General features: G+C 37.4%; 1 protein-coding gene across 12 annotated transcripts in view; it reads right to left on the bottom strand.

Moving 5' to 3' along the window:
• LOC120857049 (integrin subunit beta 3 binding protein) overlaps window positions 1-23,283 on the bottom strand; it is a 100,854-nt gene that overhangs the window by 63,403 nt on the left and 14,168 nt on the right. For 4 of the 12 annotated variants that reach the window (XM_040232685.1, XM_040232687.1, XM_040232690.1 and 1 more), the window contains exon 2: window positions 18,134-18,173. The exons of the other annotated variants lie outside the window; for them this stretch is intronic. In XM_040232685.1, coding sequence (XP_040088619.1) covers window positions 18,134-18,173 — 40 coding nt within the window. The remainder of the gene's footprint in view (window positions 1-18,133; window positions 18,174-23,283) is intronic. 12 annotated transcript variants of the gene reach the window in all.

The raw sequence follows: 23,283 nt of genomic DNA, 5'->3' as shown, positions 1-23,283 counted from the left end.
AGAAACCCAAGTAAGACAGTAGATGCTGAGAGAGGGCATCAGAGGACAGACAGACTGAAACCACAATCACAGACAACTAGCCAATCTAATCACATGGACCACAGCCTTGTCTAACTCAGTGAAACTAAGCCATGCCATGTGGGGCCACCCAAGACAGGCGGGTCATGGTGGAAAGGTCTGACAGAATGTGGTCCACTGGAGAAGGGAATGGCAAACCACTTCAGTATTCTTGCCTTGAGAATCCCATGAACAGTATGAAAAGGCAAAATGATAGGATACTGAAAGAGGAACTCCCCAGGTCGGTAGGTGCCCAATATGCTACTGGAGATCAGTGGAGAAATAACTCCAGAAAGAATGAAGGCTGCAGCCAAAGCAAAAAAAATACCCAGCTGTGGATGTGACTGGTGATAGAAGCAAGATCCGAGGCTGTAAAGAGCAATATTGCATAGGAACCTGGAATGCTAGGTCCATGAATCAAGGCAAATTGGAAGTGATCAAACAAAAGATGGCAAGAATGAACATAGACATTATAGGAATCAGCGAACTAAAATGGACTGGAATGGGTGAATTTAACTCAGATGACCATTATATCTACTACTATGGGCTGGAATCCCTTAGCAGAAATGGAGCAGCCATCACAGTCAACAAGAGTCTGAAATGCAGTACTTGGATGCAATCTCAAAAACGACAGAATGATCTCTATTCGTTTCCAAGGCAAACCATTCAATATCATGGTAATCCAAGTCTATGCCCTGACCAGTAACACTGAAGAAGCTGAAGTTGAATGGTTATTTGAAGACCTACAAGACCTGCTAGAACGAACACCCAAAAAAGATGTCCTTTTCATTATAGGGGATTGGAATGCAAAAGTAGGAAGTCAAGAAACACCTGGAGTAACAGGCAAATTTGGCCTTGGAGTACAGAATGAAGCAGGGCAAAGGCTAACAGAGTTCTGCCAAGAGAATGCACTGGTCATAGCAAACACCCTCTTCCAACAACATAAGAGACGACTCTACACATGGACATCACCAGATGGTCAACACCGAAATCAGATTGATTATACCCTTTGCAGCCAAAGATGGAGAAGCTCTATACAGTCAGCAAAAACAAGACCAGGAGCTGACTGTCGCTCAGATCATGAACTCCTTATTGCCAAATTCAGACTTAAATTGAAGAAAGTGGGGAAAACCACTAGACCATTCAGTTATGACCTAAATCAAATCCCTTATGACTATGCAGTGGAAGTGAGAAATAGATTTAAGGGCCTAGATCTGATAGAGTGCCTGATGAACTATGGATGGAGGATAGTGACACTGTACAGCAGACAGGGATCAAGACCATCCCCCAAAAAAAGAAATGCAAAAAAGCAAAATGGCTGTCTGAGGAGGCCTTACAGATAGCTGTGAAAAGAAGAGAAGTGAAAAGCAAAGGAGAAAAGGAAAGATATAAGCATCTGAATGCAGAGTTCCAAAGAACAGAAAGGAGAGATAAGAAAGCCTTCCTCAGTGATCAATGCAAAGAAATAGAGGAAAACAACAGAATGGGAAAGACTAGAGACATCTTCAAGAAAATTAGATACCAAGGGAACATTTCACGCAAACATGGGCACAATAAAGGACAGAAATGGTATGGACCTAACAGAAGCAGAAGATATGAAGAAGAGGTGGCAAGAATACAGAGAAGAACTGTACAAAAAAGATCTTCATGATCCAGATAATCACGATTGTGTGTTCACTCACACACACCTAGAGCCGGACATCCTGGAATGTGAAGTCAAGTGGGCCTTAGGAAGGCCATGAACAAAGCTAGTGGAGGTGATGGAATCCCAGTGGAGCGATTTCAAACTCAAAAGATGATGCTGTGAAAATGCTGCACTCAATATGTCAGCAAATGTGGGAAACTTAGCAGTGGCCACAGGACTGGAAAAGGTCACTTTTCATTCCAATCCCAAAGAAAAGTAATGCCAAAGAATGCTTAAACTACCATACAATTGCACTCATCTCACATGCTGGTAAAGTAATGCTCAAAATTCTCCAAGCCAGGCTTCAGCAGTACGTGAACTGTGAACTTCCAGATGTTCAAGCTGGTTTGAGAAAAGGCAGAGGAACCAGAGATCAAACTGCCAACATCCGTTGGATCATCGAAAAAGCAAGAGAGTTCCAGAAAAACATCTATTTCTGCTTTATTGACTATGCCAAAGCTTTTGACTGTGTGGATCACAATATACTGTGGAAAATTCTGAAAGAGATGGGACTATCAGACCACCTGAACTACCTCTTGAGAAACCTGTATACAGGTCAGGAAGCAACAGCTAGAACTGGACACAGAACAACAGACTGGTTCCAAATAGGAAAGGAGTACGTCAAGGCTGTATATTGTCACCCTACTTATTTAACTTATATGCAGAGTACATCATGAGAAACGCTGGGCTGGAAGAAGCACAAGCTGGAATCAAGACTGCTTGGAGAAATATCAATAACCTCAGATATACAGATGACATCACCCTTATAAAGTGAAGAAGAACAAAAGAAAGTCTTGATGAAAGTGAAAGAGGAGAGTGAAAAAGTTGGCTTAAAGCTCAGCATACAGAAAACCAAGATAATGGCTCTGGTCCCATCACTTTTTGGCAAATAGATGGGGAAACAGTGGAAACAGTGTCAGACTTTATTTTTCTGGGCTCCAAAATCACTGCAGATGGTGATTGCAGCCATGAAATTAAAAGACGCTTGCTCCTTGGAAGGAAAGTTATGATCACCCTATACAGCATATTAAAAAGCAGAGACATTACTTTCCTGACAAAGGTCTGTCTAGTCAAGGCTATGGTTTCTCCAATGGTCATGTATGGATGTGAGAGCTGGACTGTGAAGAAAGCTGAGTGCTGAAGAATTGATGCTTTGAGCTGTGGTGTTGGAGAAGACTCTTGAGAGTCCCTTGGACTGCAAGGAGATCCAACCAGTCCATCCTAAAGGAGATTAGTCCTGAGTGTTCATTGGAGGGACTGATGTTAAAGCTGAAACACCAATACTTTGGCCACCTAATGCGGAGAGCTGACTCATTTGACAAGACCCTGATGCCGGGAAAGACTAAAGGCAGGAGGAGAAGGGGACGACAGAGGATGAGATGGTTGGATGGCATCACCGACACAATGGATATGGGTTTGAGTGGGCTCCGGGACTTGGTGACGGACAGGGAGGCCTGGCGTGCTGCGGTTTATGGTGTCGCAAAGAGTCGGACACGACTGAGCGACTGAACTGAGCAGAACTTGAAGGATAATTACAGGGCTAGGCAAGAGAAACGCTCAGCAGTTCTCTTAGTAAGACCCACAGGAAAATCCTAGGAAGAGTTAGTGCTGTCCTTCAACTTCACAAAGTTGCTCTGACACACATCCTAATGATAACCAAAATAATGTTCAGACAATTGAGTATAGCATATAAGGCCTTTGAGAATTTGACCTATTCTAAATAAATCCTCTCTGCAGCTTCCTGCTCTGTGTTTACATAGACCTTGTGTATACGTCTTACTGGAGTCAGTGAATTCTAATAATTCTTTACATTTCTGTATACTCCACTAGGATTTACTTTTCTGAAAATAAATTATTTCATCTTTGTTGTCTAGAACTGAAAAATGTATGATGAACGGATGATTCAAAAGGAACAGACCAAGAAAACTTAGCCACATGATTCCACTCAAAATATATTCATTTGTTCATTCATCCATTATTAAATGACACCTATAGTCCCAGACTGCAGAGGTGTGACCCAAATAAAAGAAGAATTAGTGTCGATACAGACATGCAAGAAAGAAGATGGAGAAAGTTCAGGGCAATGAGTTACATCCATTTGCCATAGTTCATTAGGTTGCAAACCGCGAGGATTAATACCTTGTGTGATAGGTCGAAGATGTAGGGGTCTACAAGTAGAGCAATTACTAATAATTTCTTTAGCCTGGCGGTATGGGATTTTCCATTGGAGAAGGCAATGGCACCCCACTCCAGTACTCTGGCCTGGAAAATCCCATGGACGGAGGAGCCTGGTAGGCTGCAGTCCACAGAGTAGCAAAGAGTCGGACACGACTGAGCGACTTCACTTTCACGCATTGGAGAAGGAAATGGCAACCCATTCCAGTGTTCTTGCCTGGAGAATCCCAGGGATGGGGGAGCCTGGTGGGCTGCCGTCTATGGGGTCACTCAGAGTTAGACACGACTGAAGCGACTTAGCAGCTTAGCAGCAGCATAGTCCCAGTCACTTAGGTTATTCACATTTCAGTGCAGTTCAGTTTAGTCACTCAGTTGTATCCAACTCTTTGAAACCCCATGAACTGCAGCACACCAGGCTTTCCTGTCCATCACTAACTCCTGGAGCTTACTCAAACCCATGTCCATCGAGTCAGTGATGCTATCCAACCATCTCATCCTGTGTTGTCTCCTTCTCCTCCTGCCTTCAATCTTTCCCAGCATCAGGGTCTTTTCTAAAGAGTCAGTTCTTTGCATCAGGTGGCCAAAGTATTGGAGGTTCAGCTTCAGCATCAGTCCTTCCAATGAATATTCAGGACTGATTTCCTTTAGGATGGACTGGTTGGATCTCCTTGCAGTCCAAGGGACTCTCAAGAGTCTTCTCCAACACCACAGTTCAAAGCATCAATTCTTTGGCACTTAGCTTTCTTTATGGTCCAAACTCTCAAATCCATACATGACTACTGGAAAAACCAGAGCTTTGACCAGATGGATCTTTGTTGGCAAAGTAATGTCTCTGCTTTTTAATATGCTGTATAGGGTGATCATAGCTTTCCTTCCAAGGAGCAAGCATCTTTTTATTTCATGGCCGCACTCATCATCTGCAGTCATTTTGGAGCTCCCAAAATAAAGTCTCTCACTGTTTCGTTTCCCCACCTATTTGCCATGAAGTGACTGGACCAGATGCCATGATCTTAGTTTTCTGAATGTTGAGTTTTAAGACATCTTTTTCATTTGGGCCTCAGCTAATCTTTCACTGTTTGGTACCTCACTCAGAATCCACTTTCTCCAAATACTCATCATCACCCTATTAATTGTTTCCTGTTCTGAATTCCCTTTAAACTTGTTTTCTATAATACTTACTTACCACCCAGCATCTGGCTAACTAATGTACATACAGGAATGAAACAAACTGTTCTGGCCTCATAAACAGCAGAGAACAGGTCTAAAGGTAGTATGTGTGCTATAGAAATTTGAAGAGGGAAAATCAAAATAGTCTGCAGTAATCTCACATGATTCCTGTGAGAAGGAAGCATGAGGCTTAGATAAGTGAAAACAAAAGGTATGAAAAACCTGAAATGTAGAGATGAAATGGACAGCAAAGGGTGGATTTGGAGGCTAAAGGAAATGTCTGAAGGGTCATGATATATTGCAAACATTGTAGAATTACACTTTAGCTTGGTTGCTGACTTGAAATAGTTATATAATTCTCTACTGTCAACTATTCTTTATTTTTAAGACACCATGGCAGAAATAGTAGCTATGTTACCTTTTCCAATAATTTTGGTATTAGTTCCAGAATCTATAGCATCAATTATTTTTTTACAGTTAAGATTTTAAATGATAAATACTTCTTTGTATTGGGGGAACAAAAGGCATTCTATTCTTTATTTTCTGTATCCACTGTAGCCACAAATGTAACCAATATCTTTTTTAAAAAAATCAAACTATAATATCAAGTTATAGCTCTAAAGCAATCTTTTTTGTAAGGTGAAAGAGTTTTAAGTCTCTTTATCAGGCGGCTATTATTACCTCTCTACCTTGAGTTTTCACCTGTTTATATGTATTCAGTCACAAACTATGACATTTATCCAATCCAACCCCACTTTTCTAGGAATTTATTGCCCAGAACTATTTCACAGTGTATGTACAAGAAATGAAAGTCACTAAGCTAATGTACATTGATGTCAATCTGTTTTCCCATTTTCACCAAAAATTATTTTTCCAATTACCAAATATCTAAGCATTGCAACTGTAGATCATATATTTCTCCTTGAAAACAATTTTCTAGCTTTTGCAAAATCAGTCTTTGTTGTGTATATGTGCGTGCACATGTGTGTGTATATATAAAATTTTTGCCCTCACCTTAAAAATACTAAGGTTTCTCCTTTGCTAGCTTTTTTTCGTGATCTGTGTTGATTACAAGGGAAAATGTCCACAATTGTAATATGTGTGTGTGTGTGTGTGTGTGTGTGTGTGCATGCGTGCTTAGTCACGTCCAACTCTTTGTAGCCCCTTGGGCTGTAGCCCACCAGAGTTCTGCCCATGGATTCCAGGAGCAGGTTGCCGTTTCCTAATTCAGATCTTCCCAACCCAGGGATTGAACCCGAGTCTTTTGTACTTCCTGCATTGGCAGGCAGGTTCTTTACCATTAGCGATATTTGGGAAGCCCATATAATGGTAATATAATTGGAAAAAAGAAAATCTACCTTTCTCTACTATCCCACTAATAATTCTGCATATTTATATGTATCTGTTTACTTACAGACAAAAATGTATAATCTTCTTTTTTATAATTTTATTTATTTCTATTTATTGGCTATGCTGGGTCTCTGTTGTGAGTGGACTGTCCTCTAGTTGTAGCAAGTGGGAGTTACCCTTCATTGCAGCGTGAGGGCTGCTTACTGCAGTGGCTTCTCTTGCTGTGGAGCACCAGCTCTAGGCACACAGGCTTCAGCAGCTGTGGTTCCCAGGCTCCAGTGCACAGGCTCAATAGTTGTGGTGCACGGGTTTACTTGCTCCACAGCATGTGGGATCTTCCTAGACCAGGGGTCAAGCCTGTGTCCCCTGCACTGGCAAGTGGATTCTTTACCCAGAATCATACTTAAGTTCTATTTCTCTTGAAGTTTAACCTAATTTTTAAACTCTGAAGATGATCCTAGAATCCATTTAAGAATTTCCATTTTGCCAAACCCCCAACATTGAAGGACTTGGCCTACTTAGTCCAAATGTCCCTGTACTTTTTTGTAAGGAGGTCAAACCTTGTACATTAGCAAAACTAAAATTTGAGCATTGATTTTTCTGCCCAGAACAAAAGAAATGAATGTTCTCTCCATAATTTCAAATATATGTGACATCCTTTCTCAATTTCTTTCACAAATTGTAGCCTGCTTCATCACCTTGTTTAAAACATATTCTACCAAAAAGTTATTGATTTTTACCTATTATAAACAGTCTAAAAAGCACCAACTTAGGGTTCTTTCAGGATGAAATATGGGATATAATGGGTCTGCTACTATTATTATGAAATATTAGCCTATGCTATCACTGAAATGTTTAAAATACAGGTACTGTAAGTATTTGGACAACCAGAAGCAAAAGAAAAACTAGGGTAGCTAATACAGACAATTCTTTATAACCTTATACTGGCTAACCCAGGTATTGGAATGATGCACCTAAGATACTATGCATCACTAGTACTTATGGAATTACATTAGAAAATTTAAAATACCAGCTGTCTCAGGGATTTTTCACAATTTAGGCCTAAGGTTCCTAAAAGAGTCCTAAATATCAACTGTTTTCAGTTAGAGGCTATTATGAATTAAGATGCTAAGAACATTCTTGTATGTCTTTTTGTGGCTATATGATTTTATTTACCTGGAAAGTCCAGGAGTAAAATTGCCAGGCTATAGGATGGCTGTAGATTTATTTTGTATACATAAAAAAAGGCTAAATAGTTCTCCAAAGTGTTTCAGTTCAGTTCAGTCACTCAATTGTGTCCGACTCTTTGTGACACCATGGACTGCAGCTCACCAGTCTTCTCTGTCCATCAGCAACTCCCAGAGCTGGCTCACACTCATGTCCATCTAGTTGGTGATGCCATCTAACCATCTCATCCTCTGTCATCCCCTTCTCCCGCCTTCCATCTCTCCCAGCATCAGGGTCTTTTCCAATGAGTCAGTTCTTTGCTTCAGGTGGCCAAAGTATTGAGTTTCAGCTTCAACATAAGTCCTTCCAATGAATATTCAGGACTGATTTCCTTTAGGATGGACTGGTTGGATCTCCTTGCAGTCCAAGGGACTCTCAAGAGTCTTCTCCAACATCACAGTTCAAAAGCATCAATTCTTTGGCGTTCGGCTTTCTTTATAGTCTAACTCTCACATACATGACTACTGGGAAAACCATAGCTTTGACTAGACGGACCTTTGTTAGCAAAGTAATGGCTCTGCTTTCTAATATGCTGTCTAGGTTTGTCATGGCTTTTCTTCCAAGGAGCAAGCGTCTTTTAATTTCATGGCTGTAGTCACCAACTGCAGTGATTTTGGAGCCCAAGAAAATAAAGTCTGTCACTGTTTCCATTGTTTCCCCATCTATTTGCCATGAAGTGATGGGACTGGATGCCATGATCTTAGCTTTCTGAAGGTTGAATTTTAAGCCAGCTTTTTCATTCTCCTCTTTCATCAAGAAACTCTTTAGTTCCTCTTTGCTTTCTGCCATAAGGCTGGTGTCATCTGCATATCTGAGGTTATTGATATTTCTCTCGGCAATCTTGACTACAGCTTGTGCTTCATCCAGCCCTGCGTTTTGCATGATGTGCTCGGCAATATAAGTTAAATAAGCAGGGTGACAATATATAGCCTTGACGTACTCCTTTCCCACAGTGTTTATATCATTTTAAATTGCTATCAATAAATGAAGAGCTCTAAATGCTGAACATCCTCACCAACTCTTAGATTGTTTTAGGCATTCCTGTGTTGGTTTTTAAAGTCATTCTGTCTTGATATTGTTATTTAGCTATTCTTTTCATACTGTTCATGAGGTTCTCATGGCAAAAATACTGAAGTGGTTTGACACTCCAAAAGCTGGCTTAAACTCAACATTCAAAAAACTAAGATCATGGCATCTGGTCCCATCATTTCATGACAAATAGATGGAGCAACAATGGAAATAGAGACTTTATTTTCTTGGGCTCCAAAAATCACTGCAGATGGTGACTGCGGCTATAAAATTAAAAGACATTTGCTTCTTGGAAGAAAAGCTATGAGAACCTAGACAGCATATTAGAAAGCAGAGCCATTATTTTGCCAACAAAGTTCCATCTAGTCAAAGCCATTGGTTTTTACATGTATGGATGTGAGAGTTGGACCATATAGAAAGCTGAGCACCAAAGAATTGATGCTTTTGAAATGTGTTGGAGAAAACTCTCAAGAGTCCCTTGGACTGCAAGGAGATCAAACCAGTCTATCCTAAAGGAAATCAGTCCTGAATATTCACTGGAAGAACTGATGCTGAAGCTGAAACTCCAATACTTTGGCCACCTGATGTGAAAAAGTGACTCATCTGAAAAGACCCTGATGTTGGGAAAGATTGAAGCCAAGAGGAGAAGTGGACAACAGAGGATGAGATAGTTGGATAGCATCACCGACTCAATGGACATGAGTGTGAGCAAGCTCTGGGAGTTGTTGATGGACAGAGAAGCCTGGCGTGCTACTGTCTATGGCGCTGCAAAGAGTCATGCATGACTGAGAGACTGAACTGAACTTAGCTATTCTAGTGAGTGGGAATGGTATCACTTTGTGGTTTTAATTTGTATTTTCAATGATGAATAACACTGAATATTTTTGCATTTGCTAATTTTCCATTTAAATATCTGTCTGAGATTTGTAAAGCTTGACAGCTAATGATTTGGTGACTGTTATGTGACAGACTATGTAAATGTAATGTACTGATCTTTCCAAATGTGCTTTTGGGTTTTAATTGTATACAAATTTCTTTTGTATCAAAAGAAAAAAATATGAAGTATCTTTCAGAGGATAGTTCAGCAGCCAAAGGGATCTGAAACATCATCTTTAGGCTGCTTTTCTTAAAGTGGGAAATTCTGTTATTAGTGACAACATGAATGAACCTGGAGAACATTATGCTAAGTGAAATGCAACGAGAGAAAGACAAACCACTTCACAGTCTCATTTATATGTGAAGAAAATAAAAAAGTAATTCACAAAACCAGACAGTAGGAAAGTGGTTTTTAGTCACTGGGAGATGGAGGAACAGAGGGTACAAACTTTCATTGTAAGATAAATAAGGTCTAAGGATCTAATGGACAGCATGGTGACTATAACTAATAACACTATTATATTGTAACTAAAATCTGCTAGAAGGGTAGAACTTAAATGTTCTTACCAAAAAAGAAAAAGAAAAAGTTGAAGTTATAGATGGATTAATTGATGGGAACAATCCTTTCACAATGTATGTGTGTATAAAACGACACACACACATATGTGTACACACAATGAATATACATGTTCACAATCTATAAATCAAATCATCACATTGTACAATTTAAATATCTTACATTTTGATCAATTATATCTCACTAAAGTTGAAGAAATGGAGAAGGAAATGGCAATTCACTCCAGTGTATTTCCTTGGGAAATTTCATGGTCAGAGGAGTCTGGTGGGCTACAGTCCAAGGGGTCACAAAGAGTCAGACACGACTTAGCAACTAAACAATAACAACAAAGAGGAAAAAAGTGAAGCCATGGGTCATCCTTTTTTTCTCCTTTCCCTATTTCCTGTTTTAAACCAGATTTTTCCTAAAAGCTTGACTCCTACCTTACACAGACGTGATTCTTGTGTGTCTGGATAACTTTTGAATGATTTGTGTAAAATAACCTGAAGACGTTAAGAATGTCATTCCTTGTGCCAAATCTTTTGAGTCAAGACTACTCCGTGATATGATTCATGCCAAAACTTACACTGGCATATGAATGAACCAAATCTACTTAATTTCCTATTATGAGAGGAGAAATGGGAGGCTTTCATGTAGAAAGAGGGGTGGGAAACCAAGAGAGGAAGATGAATGTATATTTAAGTCACTCAGGAGCTTTAAGGCAGATACAAAAAACTTAAGTCGAAATTTATGTTTAATAAGAGATGGACAAATTAACAACTCCATGTTTTACTACTAGACACCAAAGCTTTGTGCCAGTTCTTGAATTTATAGGGAAGGAAGGATAGCCTGATCCTCTTTGTTCTTTCCCTGATTCCTTCTTCTCATTCCTGAACTAGAGAAAACTGAGCTCCCTTGACCTTTGGTGACTCTATCAGCAGTGTGTGTTCCTGGCTGTACTGGATACTTTCTTTCCTTTCTGCAATACTTCACCATGTTTCTGCTATATGCTGATCCTTTTTCCCTTTCCTCTTCTCGCCAAAAAAACTCAGTGAATAAAGGCTTATTGATACTGAAACAAAAGAAGATAAAAAAAAAAAACAGAAACACACACATACATCTAACAAGAGAGCCTCAAAATACGAGGAGCAAAAACTGACAGAATTGAAGGAAGAAAAAGAAAAATAATAGCTGGAAACTTCAATGTCCCATTTTCAATAATATAGACCAATCAGACAAAAAATCAGCAAGGAAACAGAAGATGAACAATCTATATACCAATTAGACCTAACACATATCTATTGAGCCCTCCATCCAACAATAGCAGAATATACATTCTTCTCAAGTGCACATGTAATATTAGCCTGGAGAGAAGTTATGTTAAGCAGCAAAAAAAAAAAAAAACCACCACTCAGTAAATGTGAAAAAAATTAGAATCACATAAAGAACAGTTTCTAATCACAATAGAATAAAATTACAAATTAAAAACATAAAGATATTTGGAAAATAAATTTATAGAAATTAAATAACATATTCCTAAACAACCAATCAAAAAGGAAATTAGAAAACATATTGAGGAAAATGAGAATGAATCATATAACATATATAAAAACTTATGGGATGGAAAGTAGTACTCAGAGAAAAATTTAAACACTTACATTAAAAAAGGAAGAAAGCTCTCAAATCAATAACCTAAGCTTCCAACTTAAGAAATTAGAAAAGGAATAAACTAAACCCAAAGACACTAGAAGGAAAAAAAATATTACTATTAAGGAGAAAGCAAATGAAATGGAAAATAAGAAAAAAGAGATCAATGAATTCAAAAGTTGGTTCTTTGGGGGAAAAAAAAACACAACAATAAACCTTTATCTAGACTGACCAAGAAAAGAAATTATTCAAATTACTAAAATCAGGAATGAGGGGGCAGATATTACAACCAACCTTGGAGAAATAAAAGGGATTATAAGGGGATACTATGAACAGTTGTATGCCAACAGATTAGCTAATCTAGATGAAGTGGAGAAATTCCCCAAAATACACAGCCCACCAGGACTGAATCATGGAGAAATGGAAAACTGGAACACATTAAAAGCAAGTAAAGAGATTAGATTAATTCAGAAAAATTGTGAAAAAGAAAACTGTAACACCAGAGAGCTTCACTGGTGAATTCTACCAGCATTTAAAGAAGTGACACCAATTCTTCTCAAATTCTATAAAAAAGCAGGGAACACTTTCTAACTCATTCTATGAGACCAGCATTACTCTGATAGCAAAACCAGATGAATACCTTAAAAAAAAATACTATAGCCCAATCTCTGCAACAGAGAGAACAAAGCTGGAAGACTCATATTTCCTATTTTCAAATTTATAGTAATTAAAAAACTTTTTATTTTGAAACACAGCATGGTGATGGCATAAGATCAGATCTGTAGACAAATGGAATAGATTTGAGAGTTCAGAAATAAATTCATATATTTATAGTCAACTAATCTTCAATAAGAGTTCTAAGGCCATTCAATGGGGGAAATAATAGCTTTTTAACAAACGTTGCTAGGACAAATGAACTACATGCCCCTAACATCACACCATGTCAGAAATGAACTCTATTATCTATTAGATTTTTAACGTATGTGCTAAACACTATAAAACTCCTAGAAAGAAACATAGCAGAAGTCTGCATTACCATAGATTGCACAAGCCATCAAAAAAAAAAATAAGTTGGATTTCATCAAAATTTTAAACTTTTGTGTATCAAAGGAGTCTATCAAGAAAGACAATCCACGGAAATGATGAAAGTACGTGCAAATCGTATATCTGATAAAGTAACAGTGTTGAGAATATATACAGAATTCTTACAACTCAACAGAAAAAGACAACCCAATTAAAAAATGGGCAAAGATTTGAACAGATATTTCTCCAAAGAAAATATACAGATGGCCAATTAGTACATGAAGAGATGTTCAACATTACCAGGGAAATGCAAATTAAAACCACAACAGGATAGACTTCACACCCAGCAGGATGGTTCGAATCAAAAAGTCAGATAATAACAAGTGTTGAGGAAGATGTGGATAAACTGGAATCCTTACATACTGTTAGTGGGGATGTAAAATGCTGTAGAAAAGACTTTAGCAATTTTGTAAAAAGTTAGAATCACCATATGACCCAACAATTCCACCCCAGGTATATCAGAAAACTGAAAACATACTCATACAAAATGCTGTACAAGAATGTTATATACATTATTTGTAATAGTAAAAAAGTGGCAACAACTCAAAGGTCCTTCAGCTGTATGTGTGTGCTAAGTCACTGACTCTTCGCAACCCTATAGACCAAAGCCTGTCAGGCTCCTCTGTCTATGAGATTCTCTAGGCAGGAATACTGAAGTGGGATAGAACCTGTGTCTCCTGCATTGGCAGGCGGTTTCTTCACCACTAGCAGCACTGAAGAATGGAAGCCCATTCTTCAGCTGAGGAACAGATAAACAAAAGGTGATATACCCATACAAAAGAATAAGACTGAGCCATAAAAAGGAATAAAGTGTTGTTCACGTGATAAACCTTGGATAAAACTCGAAAATGTTATGCTAAATGAAAGAAGTCAGTCACCAAAGGCCATATGGCCAGAATAGGCAAATCCACAGAAACAGCAAATAAATTAGTAGTTGCCAGGGAACGAGAGGAGGAGGGAATTGAGACTAACTGCTAATAGGTATGGATTTCTTTTTGGGGTGGTGGAAATGTTTTGAAATCAGATAGTGGTGATGGCTGCACAATGTAATAAGTATATAATAAATCACTGGTGTATACTTTTAAATTATGAATTTTATATTATATGAATGTCAATAAAAAATGCTAAAATTTAAAAGGAACTGAACTGTCAAAAAGTATATGAGATAATTGGGAGAACTTGAGCAAAGATGTCCACTTAAGGATTAAGGAATTAATGTTAATTTTGAAAGAGATTTTTTGCAGAGATCATAGCAGAGGTAGGAGTGGGGTATAACACTATTATACCTTTTTAAAAGTCTATCTTTTAAAAATAATTACTGGAGCATTTATGGATGATATATATGGATGATGTTTGAGATTTGCTTCAAATAATCTAGTACAAGGGATACTGAAGTATGCAGGGGAGCATATATGAAACAATATTAGCCTTGTGTTGATAATTACTGAAGCTGTATAGTAGGCAGTGCATTCTCTATAATCAAATTTCTCCAAAATCAAGAGGCAAAAAAGGGATCAGTATTTGGTGACTGTAGTGAAAAAAGGAATCTATAAAATAATCATTAATGAATTAAAAAAAAAAATTAGGAGAAAGACTGAGAATTTTACTGTGGGTGAATTAGGCTGGTAACACTTGGAACCAAGACCACTTTGTACTTGTGGAGGTGATGCAATAGAAAATACAGACTACCTATAAGGCATTCTTAGCAAAAATATGAACCAGAATCTAACCAAGCCTCTAGCTTTAATGACGTTTTATATGAAATGTGAAGAAATGTGAATTGTGAAAGAGAAATGTGAATAGAGAAATCACTTTTCTAAAGAACACAAGAAAACAATAAAATCTAAAATGTGAAATACACTTACGGAAAAATAATTTAAGTTTTTTTCCAGAAGATAAATTATAAGAAAAAGAGTGAGATTTTAAAAGATTTTAAAACTTGGTGCAAAAAAGACTTACGATACATAAAAACCATTACAATGTGGAAATCTTGTTTGGATCCTGATTTTAATAAGCCAACTATAAAAGGACATTTTAAAACAACCATAGAAATATGGATATAGACTGGGTAAAAGATATTATTAAGGAGTTACTTCTTAGAAGTATGATAGTGGCACTATAGTTATGAAAGAAGTCATTATCTGTTAAAAATGCATACTGAAGAATATTCTAATGAAATAACATGTGTGAGATTTATAAAATTTCAGGGAAAAATATACAGATACATACACACATATATAAATATATACATACATATATAGAGACAGATGAAACAAAATTAACAAAATGTTAATAATTTTGAAAGATGGGTGATGGTTGCATCGTACTTCATTGTATTATTGTCTCTACTTTAGTGTACGTTCAAAAATTTCCATAATAAAGAGCTAAGGAAAAAAGCAGGGGAAGAGGAGGGAAGGAGAGGAGAAAGGAGCAGACATGAGCCAGACCAATAAGTGAGCCTACAGAATGTGAGCTGTCATATTTTCTAAAGCCCTGAAATCCAATGTTCTTTCTAATTTCAGGAGTCAGGAAAAGTTTTGTCTGAGAGAGATGAGATAATGGGAATAATCAGACTTAGGAGTATCCTACTAATGGTGATGGAGTAATTTCGACTGGGTATGCATGTCCCAATCAGCAAACTTCCCCTGAACCTGCATTGCCATTCCTCTGGCAGAATGCCTATTAAGTTGGCCTTGGTAGGAAGTATGCTCCTTCCCTTCCCATCTGCACCATCTGTTCTCCAGTTCCTTCTCTGAGGTAGCCTGAAAGAGATTAGGTCAAGCTGGCTAGGCATATGACCAGGTTACAGCTGCCCCTACAAATTCATCTGAACTGCCACTGGTAGTTTATTTGTAATGAATAATTTTCAAATTATTTGTAATAAATAATTCAACTTTGTTTTTGAAAATTCATCTAAAAACAGTGTTTGAAGGGTAATAACTTGAGCAACTCCAATACTGTAGGTAATGAGAAATCAAAATTTTTATCAGTCCTCACTACCCTCAACAATTTGAGAGGACTAGCAAACAGTGGTACTTGTAGTATATACACTATATATGAAATGGAGGATCACAGGGGATGAGCCATACCTCTATTTCTCCTATTAGGGGAATCAAAAGGAAAATTACTTTTGCAGACTTGCCCTAACATCATGGAGCATTATCTTCATGAAGGTCTGTAGCCACATTGGGAACACTGGGATTTGCTAGTTCCAAACATCTCTGGGAGAGGAAACACTAGATGTTTAAGATGAACAGACTACACTTCAACCACCTAGCATTTAAGAGCCATCTCCTTTCCTTCAACATCACAGTTGTTTTCTTTCAGCATCATGCTGGTAAGGCAAAATGACCACAAAGTTACTATGAGTTCCTCTGTAGCTTCAAAGCAGTTAGGTGCTCTTAGACTTATAGGTTGGAGAAGGCAATGGCACTCCACTCCAGTACTCTTGCCTGGAAAATCCCATGGATGGAGAAGCCTGGTGGGCTGCAGTCCATGGGGTCGCTAAGAGTCAGACATGACTGAGTGACTTCCCTTTCACTTTTCACCTTCATTCATTGGAGAAGGAAATGGCAACCCACTCCAGTGTTCTTGCCTGGAGAACCCCAGGGACGGGGGAGCCTGGTGGGTTGCCGTCTATGGGGTCGCACAGAGTCAGACACGACTGAAGCAACTTAGTAGTAGTAGTAGTAGTAGTAGTAGTAGTAGTAGACTTATAAGCAATGTTTTAGATGTCTGATTTTCCGTTGCATGGGCTAAGGCAGCCTCAGTGGAATCACTGGCATATAGGTAGATTCTTGGGAAGCAGGCTGCTTCAGGGCTAAATTATTACTGGAGTAGATAGATGCATAAATATAGCTAAGGAGAGAAGCCTAGATGTAGCGCCAGAGCAAAAGTTGTCAGATCTAAGATAGAGCTGCAAATAAATGATGAGGCAAAAGTACAAAAGCTGAAAATATCAGAAATAATAATAAATATTAGAAATAGGTTAGAAAATAGAAATGTTGAAGGCCCTGGCTAGGATTTAAGGAACCTGCATTTAGCAGTTGGTGGCCATGTGGTACTGTCAACTGGTTTAAAGGTACAGAACTGGGCCAAACATAACAATGTATTTTTCTAATACAAGATATTCACTGTTTCACTGGCTACCTTGATATGTCCTAATCTGGAGAGAAACTAGATAGAAAGCTATCTATGACAACTGTACTTTATGAAAAGGATAATTCCTAAATGGCCATTCTCTTTCATTCAAATGGTGTTACCACCTCCCAAAGAAGAGTCTTGGGGCAGAGAAGAACTGTATTTCATTTCAAGCTGGACTACTCATCTACCAAAATACCATTCTGACCAAAGAAACAGATGCAAAATTACAGTCACAGCTGCATTCTGTACAGAACAAGTTGGATAATGGTGTTTTAAATTGCTAATTACACTGCTAATGATTTTTTTAGTGGCATTGCAGTATTTTGCCACCTTTGTTTAAATTTTTTAGAAAAGCATCTAGGAAGTTTTAAAAATGGTAAATTGTTAAATACCAGTGAATCTTCTGAAGAGAAATTCCATATAAAACCCATTTCTTGAAATGGCATTCTCATATGGGATCTCATATAGGAGCCCATTTATTGACTAGCTATTTATTTTAATTTACTTTCTCAACAATTTATTTGCATTTAAGATTACTAAGGCCATAAGTATCCTAGTATTAGTGTTTTTATCTAGATCCACTGTTGGTATGAAAAGATAATAAACAGATAGTAAACTAGCATATGTCATGATATGCTGGTATTGGGAATGTGCTACAACAAGATTTATAAAACGTAACAGCAACAATACAATTTTATTCTTATTGTGACAAGCATGGTGAAAATTATTACAGTGCTAGTATTTTATATTTAATCATGTCAGCAAGGTGAGGGGGTAGTTACCTTTTTGATATAAAAATGTTGTTAATGTTTTATTTCAATTTAGCAAATTACAGAATGTAGATTAAAGCACTGTCACTGTTCCATCTTTATTTACCTGCATTTAAGTTGTAAAGCATTTTTTCCTACTAAATTATTTCATTAAGGCTTCTAAATAATTTGTCACTTAAATAAAAATCTCAAGCCTGCAAGGAATTTCCATATATTACAAATTTTGTATGTAGAAAATGGTGTACCAATAACAATTATGTTACAGGAGTTTCTGTTACTTCTTATATTTAGTATAAGAGAAAATTAGCTGTTAAAAAAATAAAAATACAATCTTATTATGCAACTACAAACTCACAAGTAAATACTTACATTTGCTTTTAACATATCCAATTTCAGTGATCTTTTAACACTGCAAACAAAATATTTAAAGACATCTTAGATTTAATATGCTTCAAGTAGCCAAGTATTTAAGAGTAATCTGTATAAACAAGATTCCATTTTAAGTTACTTTCACCAACTAAAGTAGAATACCTATGAAGAAAGCAATTTTCACAATGAGGAAACATTTTTTAATAGCACATATCAACATGAAATCATAATTAAATATTTAAATGGATTTTCATATATGAGTTGTATATATACATAATTCAAACATTAAAATTATATAATAAAATAATCTTAGTAAAAAATTAATATCTTTGTGTGTTTTAAAATATGGAGATATTTAAAACATTTTATTTGCAAAAATAATACACTAGATATTAAAATAAAGGTATGAGCAAGGTGAAAAAGTTTTACCCATTATTCTAGCTTTAAACATGATTCAGTGCAACCAGACTATGACTTAACTGAGGAACAGATGCTCTATGTCTTTATAAGTCCCCAATCCATAAGAAACTACTTTTTTGTCTCCTTCACTATACTGATTCAGGAACATGCCAGGCTCTCTCTGTGCAAAATCTGTTCTGCTAAACTGGATGCCCAGCTGTTGGTGACAAAGCTTAGAAAGGAAAGCTGAATATTTATAATACTTTATTTCGTACAGCTGTCTTCTAAAGAGCAGTCATCAACATTTTATTGAAAGCAGACTAAATGCTCAAAGGAGAAAAAGGTCAATATAAATTAAAACTAGTTTTCTCCGTAACAAATGTAGCATTAAAAGTATCTTCTTAATCTCTGAAAGAAATTAAATTACTTAAAATATTAGAGAATTTGAGCATAAAGAAAAAAATTTATTATAGCTTGTATTATAGAAAATAAAACAAAATTCACAGATCCTAGAAAATGACTATCCATAAATAACTGACTACTGAATTTCAAACAAGTGACAGGAGCAAAAATAGAAGAAATAGACAATTTATAAAAATTACTCAGCAATTAATGTTAAATACAAAAGTTTATCTAGAACAGTTCATTTAATTTTGCTATTATATCTACATTAGCCTAACATATAACAGTATTTCTTAAGATTAACTAAATTGGTTTAAAGAATTACATCTTTTAGAAGTCCACTTGAAATCAATTTAATGTGAACTCTCAATAAAGCAAGAGAACAGAGGTATGAACAAATAAAAATGGCACTTAATTTTAAAAAGTACACACATTTAGTTTTGGAATATATATTACCCTATTCAGGTGTGTGAGATGTTTTGTATTTATAAAACTTCAAAGTGAATGTGAAAATGAAAGTTGCTCAGTCGTGTCCAACTCTTTGTGATCCTGTGGACTACACAGTCCGTGGAATTCTCCAGGCCAGAATACTGGAGTGGGTAGCCTTTCCCTTTTCTAGGGGATCTTTCCAGCCCAGGGATTGAACCTAGGTCCCTGGCATTGCAGGCAGATTCTTTACCAGCTGAGCCACAAGGGAAGCCCATAAAACTTCAAAAGTAGAAATCAAAAACTAAAAGTACACAGTACAAGTTTTAGCCTTTGTTTTTACATGCTGTTAAGATGCAATATCACTTTTCAGAAGTAAACAAACCCCACCCTGACATTAACTGCTCAAAATACTATATTGCTTTATGAGTGATGGCTAATTCTTAGAAAACTAAATGTTTGTATTTAAAAGGTTTCTAGTTAGGTCTGAGATTGATCTAAGAAGCCCAAGGAGATATATGATAGTAAATAAGAAAGTGATCTGAGTTAGACTGTTATCTTCCCCTCTCTTCAGTGAGAATCTAAAAACATGGTTTATTGTGGGTAACATGGTTTTCAGATAACTCAGGCATCTAATGACCAAAAGCTGGTAATATTTACAAAAATCAGAAAGACATTTACCAGACAAGACTAGGAGGGACCTAAGAGATTACTTGGTTCATCCAATAGGGAAGACTTAGTATGATTTACCCACTATCACACAATCTCAGGGAAACTCAGATTTCACATCCCAATAAATCCTTGTTGAATTGAGGGGGAGGTGCTAAAGAAGAGGTAAAGAAGAGCAAACTACTAGAGGAATTTATGACCATCTATTTTTACCATTCTGTTAGAACTGGGCCCAGTGTCCAGATATAAATTATCAAATTAAGCACCCACTAAATGCTTTTAACTTTTTGAAAAAACAACCAACAGTAGCACAAACATGAGATGATGTTAAATGGATTACGACTGTGTTAACAGAAACAGAGAGAAAGAGATGGATGAAATGCACAAAGGACAGGCAAACTTGATTACATGTTTATATATACAAATATTTTCTGAAAGTATTTACTCATCTGCTACCAGTATTAATTAGCAATTAAAAGTGATCTATCTCTGGTAGTTCTATAAAGTAATAAATAAGCATCTCTTGTGGTTACTACCTTGGTTTTACAAAAATGAAAGTCACTCAGTCGTGTCCGACTCTTTGTGACCCCATGGACTACACAGGCCATGGAATTCTCCAGGCCAGAATACTGGAGTGGGTAGCCTTTCCCTTCTCCAGGGGATCTTCCCAGGCCAGGGATTGAACCCAGGACTCCCACATTGCAAGCAGATTCTTCACCAGCTGAGCCACAAGGGAAGACAAAGATACTGGAGTGGGTAGCCTAACCCTTCTCCAGCAGATCTTCCCAATCCAGGAATTGAACCTGGTTTTATCAGGGCTTCCCTGATAGCACAGTTGGTAAAGAATCTGCCTGCAATGCAGGAGACCCCAGTTTTATTCCTGGGTTGGGAAGATCCCCTGGAGAAGGGAAAGGCTACCCACTCCAGTATTCTGGCCTAGAGAATTCCATGGACTGTATAGTCGCAAAGAGTCAGACACGACAGAGCGACTTTCACTTTCACTGGTTTTAAGAAAGTGGCATGTCAAAACAGGCAAAGAACTCAAATAGACATTTCTCCAAAAAAGATATACAAGTGGTTGGAAAACACAAGAAATGATGCTCAACATCAATAATATTAGGGAAGTGCAAATCAGAACCACAAGATAACACTTCACAACCATTAGGATGACTACCATCAACCCCACCCCACTCCCCAAAAACCCCCCAGAAAACAGGGGTTTGCCAGGATGCAGAACTGGAACTCTTATGCTGATAGGACTGTAAAATGGTACAGCTGCTATGGAAATAGTTTGGCAGTTCCTCAAAAAATTAAATATAAAATTAACATATAATCCAGCAATCCCAATTCTGAACATATACCCAAAAGAACTGAAAGTAGGGACACATCTGTACATTCATGTTCATAACAGCATTACTGACAACAGCCAAAAGGTGAAAGCAGTGCAAGTGTCTGTGGACAAAGGAATAAGTAAAACAAATTTGGTATACATATTTATCTGTGTGTGTATACACACAATCACACACACACACACCACACAAGGGAATATTATTCAGCCTTAAAGGGAAAGAAATTCCACGTGCTGCAACATGGATGAAACTTGAAGACATTATGCTAGTGAAATAAGCCAATCAGAAAGGGACAAATGCTATATAATTCCATTCAAGTGAGGTGCTTAAAGCAGTCAAATTTGTAAAGATAGAAAATAGAAAGGTAATCACCAGGGGCTGGGAGGAGGTGAATAGGGAGTTCAACAGACAGAAAATTTCAGTTCTGCAAGATAAAAAAAAGTTCTGGAAATGAATGATGGTGACAGCTGTACAACAATGTCAATGTACAGTTGATCCTTGAACAACATGAGTTTGAACTACGAGGATCCACCTATACTTGAGTTTTTTTTCCAACAAATACATACTGTAGTACTACACAAACCATAGCTGGTTGAATCCGTGGATGTGGAACAAGGGATACGCAATGCTGATTGTAATGCTGTAAGTGGACTGTAACTGGTGTCCTTAATCCTCAAATTACTCAAGGGTTACCTGTATGTAAATGCCACAGAACTACACTTTAACTAAGTCATGTCTGACTGTTTTGTCAGCCCATGAACTGTACCCTCTCAGGCTCCTCTGTCCATAGGACTTCCCAGGCAAGAATACTGGAGTGGGTTGACATTACCTTCTCAAGCACATTCTCGACCCAGGGATCGAATACGTGTCTCCTGCACTGGCAGGCAGATTCTTTACCACGGGGTCTTCAGGGAAGCCTCACTATATACTAATTACATCCCAACTATTATTCCCTAATTACATCCCTCTAGGGGTAACTCTTTAAATTCTACAGGTTTTTTTTTCATTCCACCTTAACCTGCACCTGCATCTATGCCCACAGTGTGAATGCAAGTCCAGCTTTAGGTGCACTGGGATTAGAGTCACTGGGATCAAAATTCTGTTTGCTACCAGCATTACTGCTGGTGAGAATTTAAGAAAGATACATGGTTTTATATCAACAGGCAAAGACAGTAACTGTATAGAATTAGCCATATTACTCTTTAAGACCATCTTCCACTATTTTATTTAGCTTACCACATGGTAATATCCTGACTAGGATTCTAACTCCTCAGATGGCTTCTCTGTTAGCTCAGTAGTAAAGAATCTGCCTTCCAATGCAGGAGACATGGATTGGATCCCTGATCCAGGAAGAGCCCATAGAGAAGGAAATAGTTATTCACTCCAGTACTCTTGCCTGGAAAATTTCATGAACAGAGGAGCCTGGTAGGCTACAGTCCATGAGGACGCAAAGAATCAGACATGACTTGGCAAATGAATAAGAATAACAATTCATCAGAACAGAACAAATGTGTGAGTTTTAGTATACAACATTACTAATAGCAGTTACAATATTTTTTTTTAAAGTTGTTCTAGAAAAAAAATAAACTATCATTTGATTTTTAATTAAGAGCCAGGAATGATACTTCAAAGATTCATGAAGCTACATGACTTAAGGTTCCCTTACAGGATTTTCTCTTTTTTAACATTAAACAAATATATTGCTTAATGGATTATTATGACGCAACCACACCTGTAACCATCACTGAACAAACAGAAATTTGTCATCTGTCTATGGCCATACTGCCCTGAATGTGCCCAATCTCATCTGACCTCAGAAGCTAATCAGGGTCCGACCTGGTTAGAACTTGGATGGGAGATGTGTGTCATCTATCCGCCCAAATCTTTCTTTTGTCCCATCCTGTT

The sequence above is a fragment of the Oryx dammah genome, unplaced genomic scaffold (genome assembly GCF_014754425.2).
Source record: "Oryx dammah isolate SB20612 unplaced genomic scaffold, SCBI_Odam_1.1 HiC_scaffold_28, whole genome shotgun sequence".
Lineage (NCBI taxonomy): Eukaryota > Metazoa > Chordata > Mammalia > Artiodactyla > Bovidae > Oryx > Oryx dammah.
This window is presented reverse-complemented; position numbering and strand designations above follow the sequence as displayed.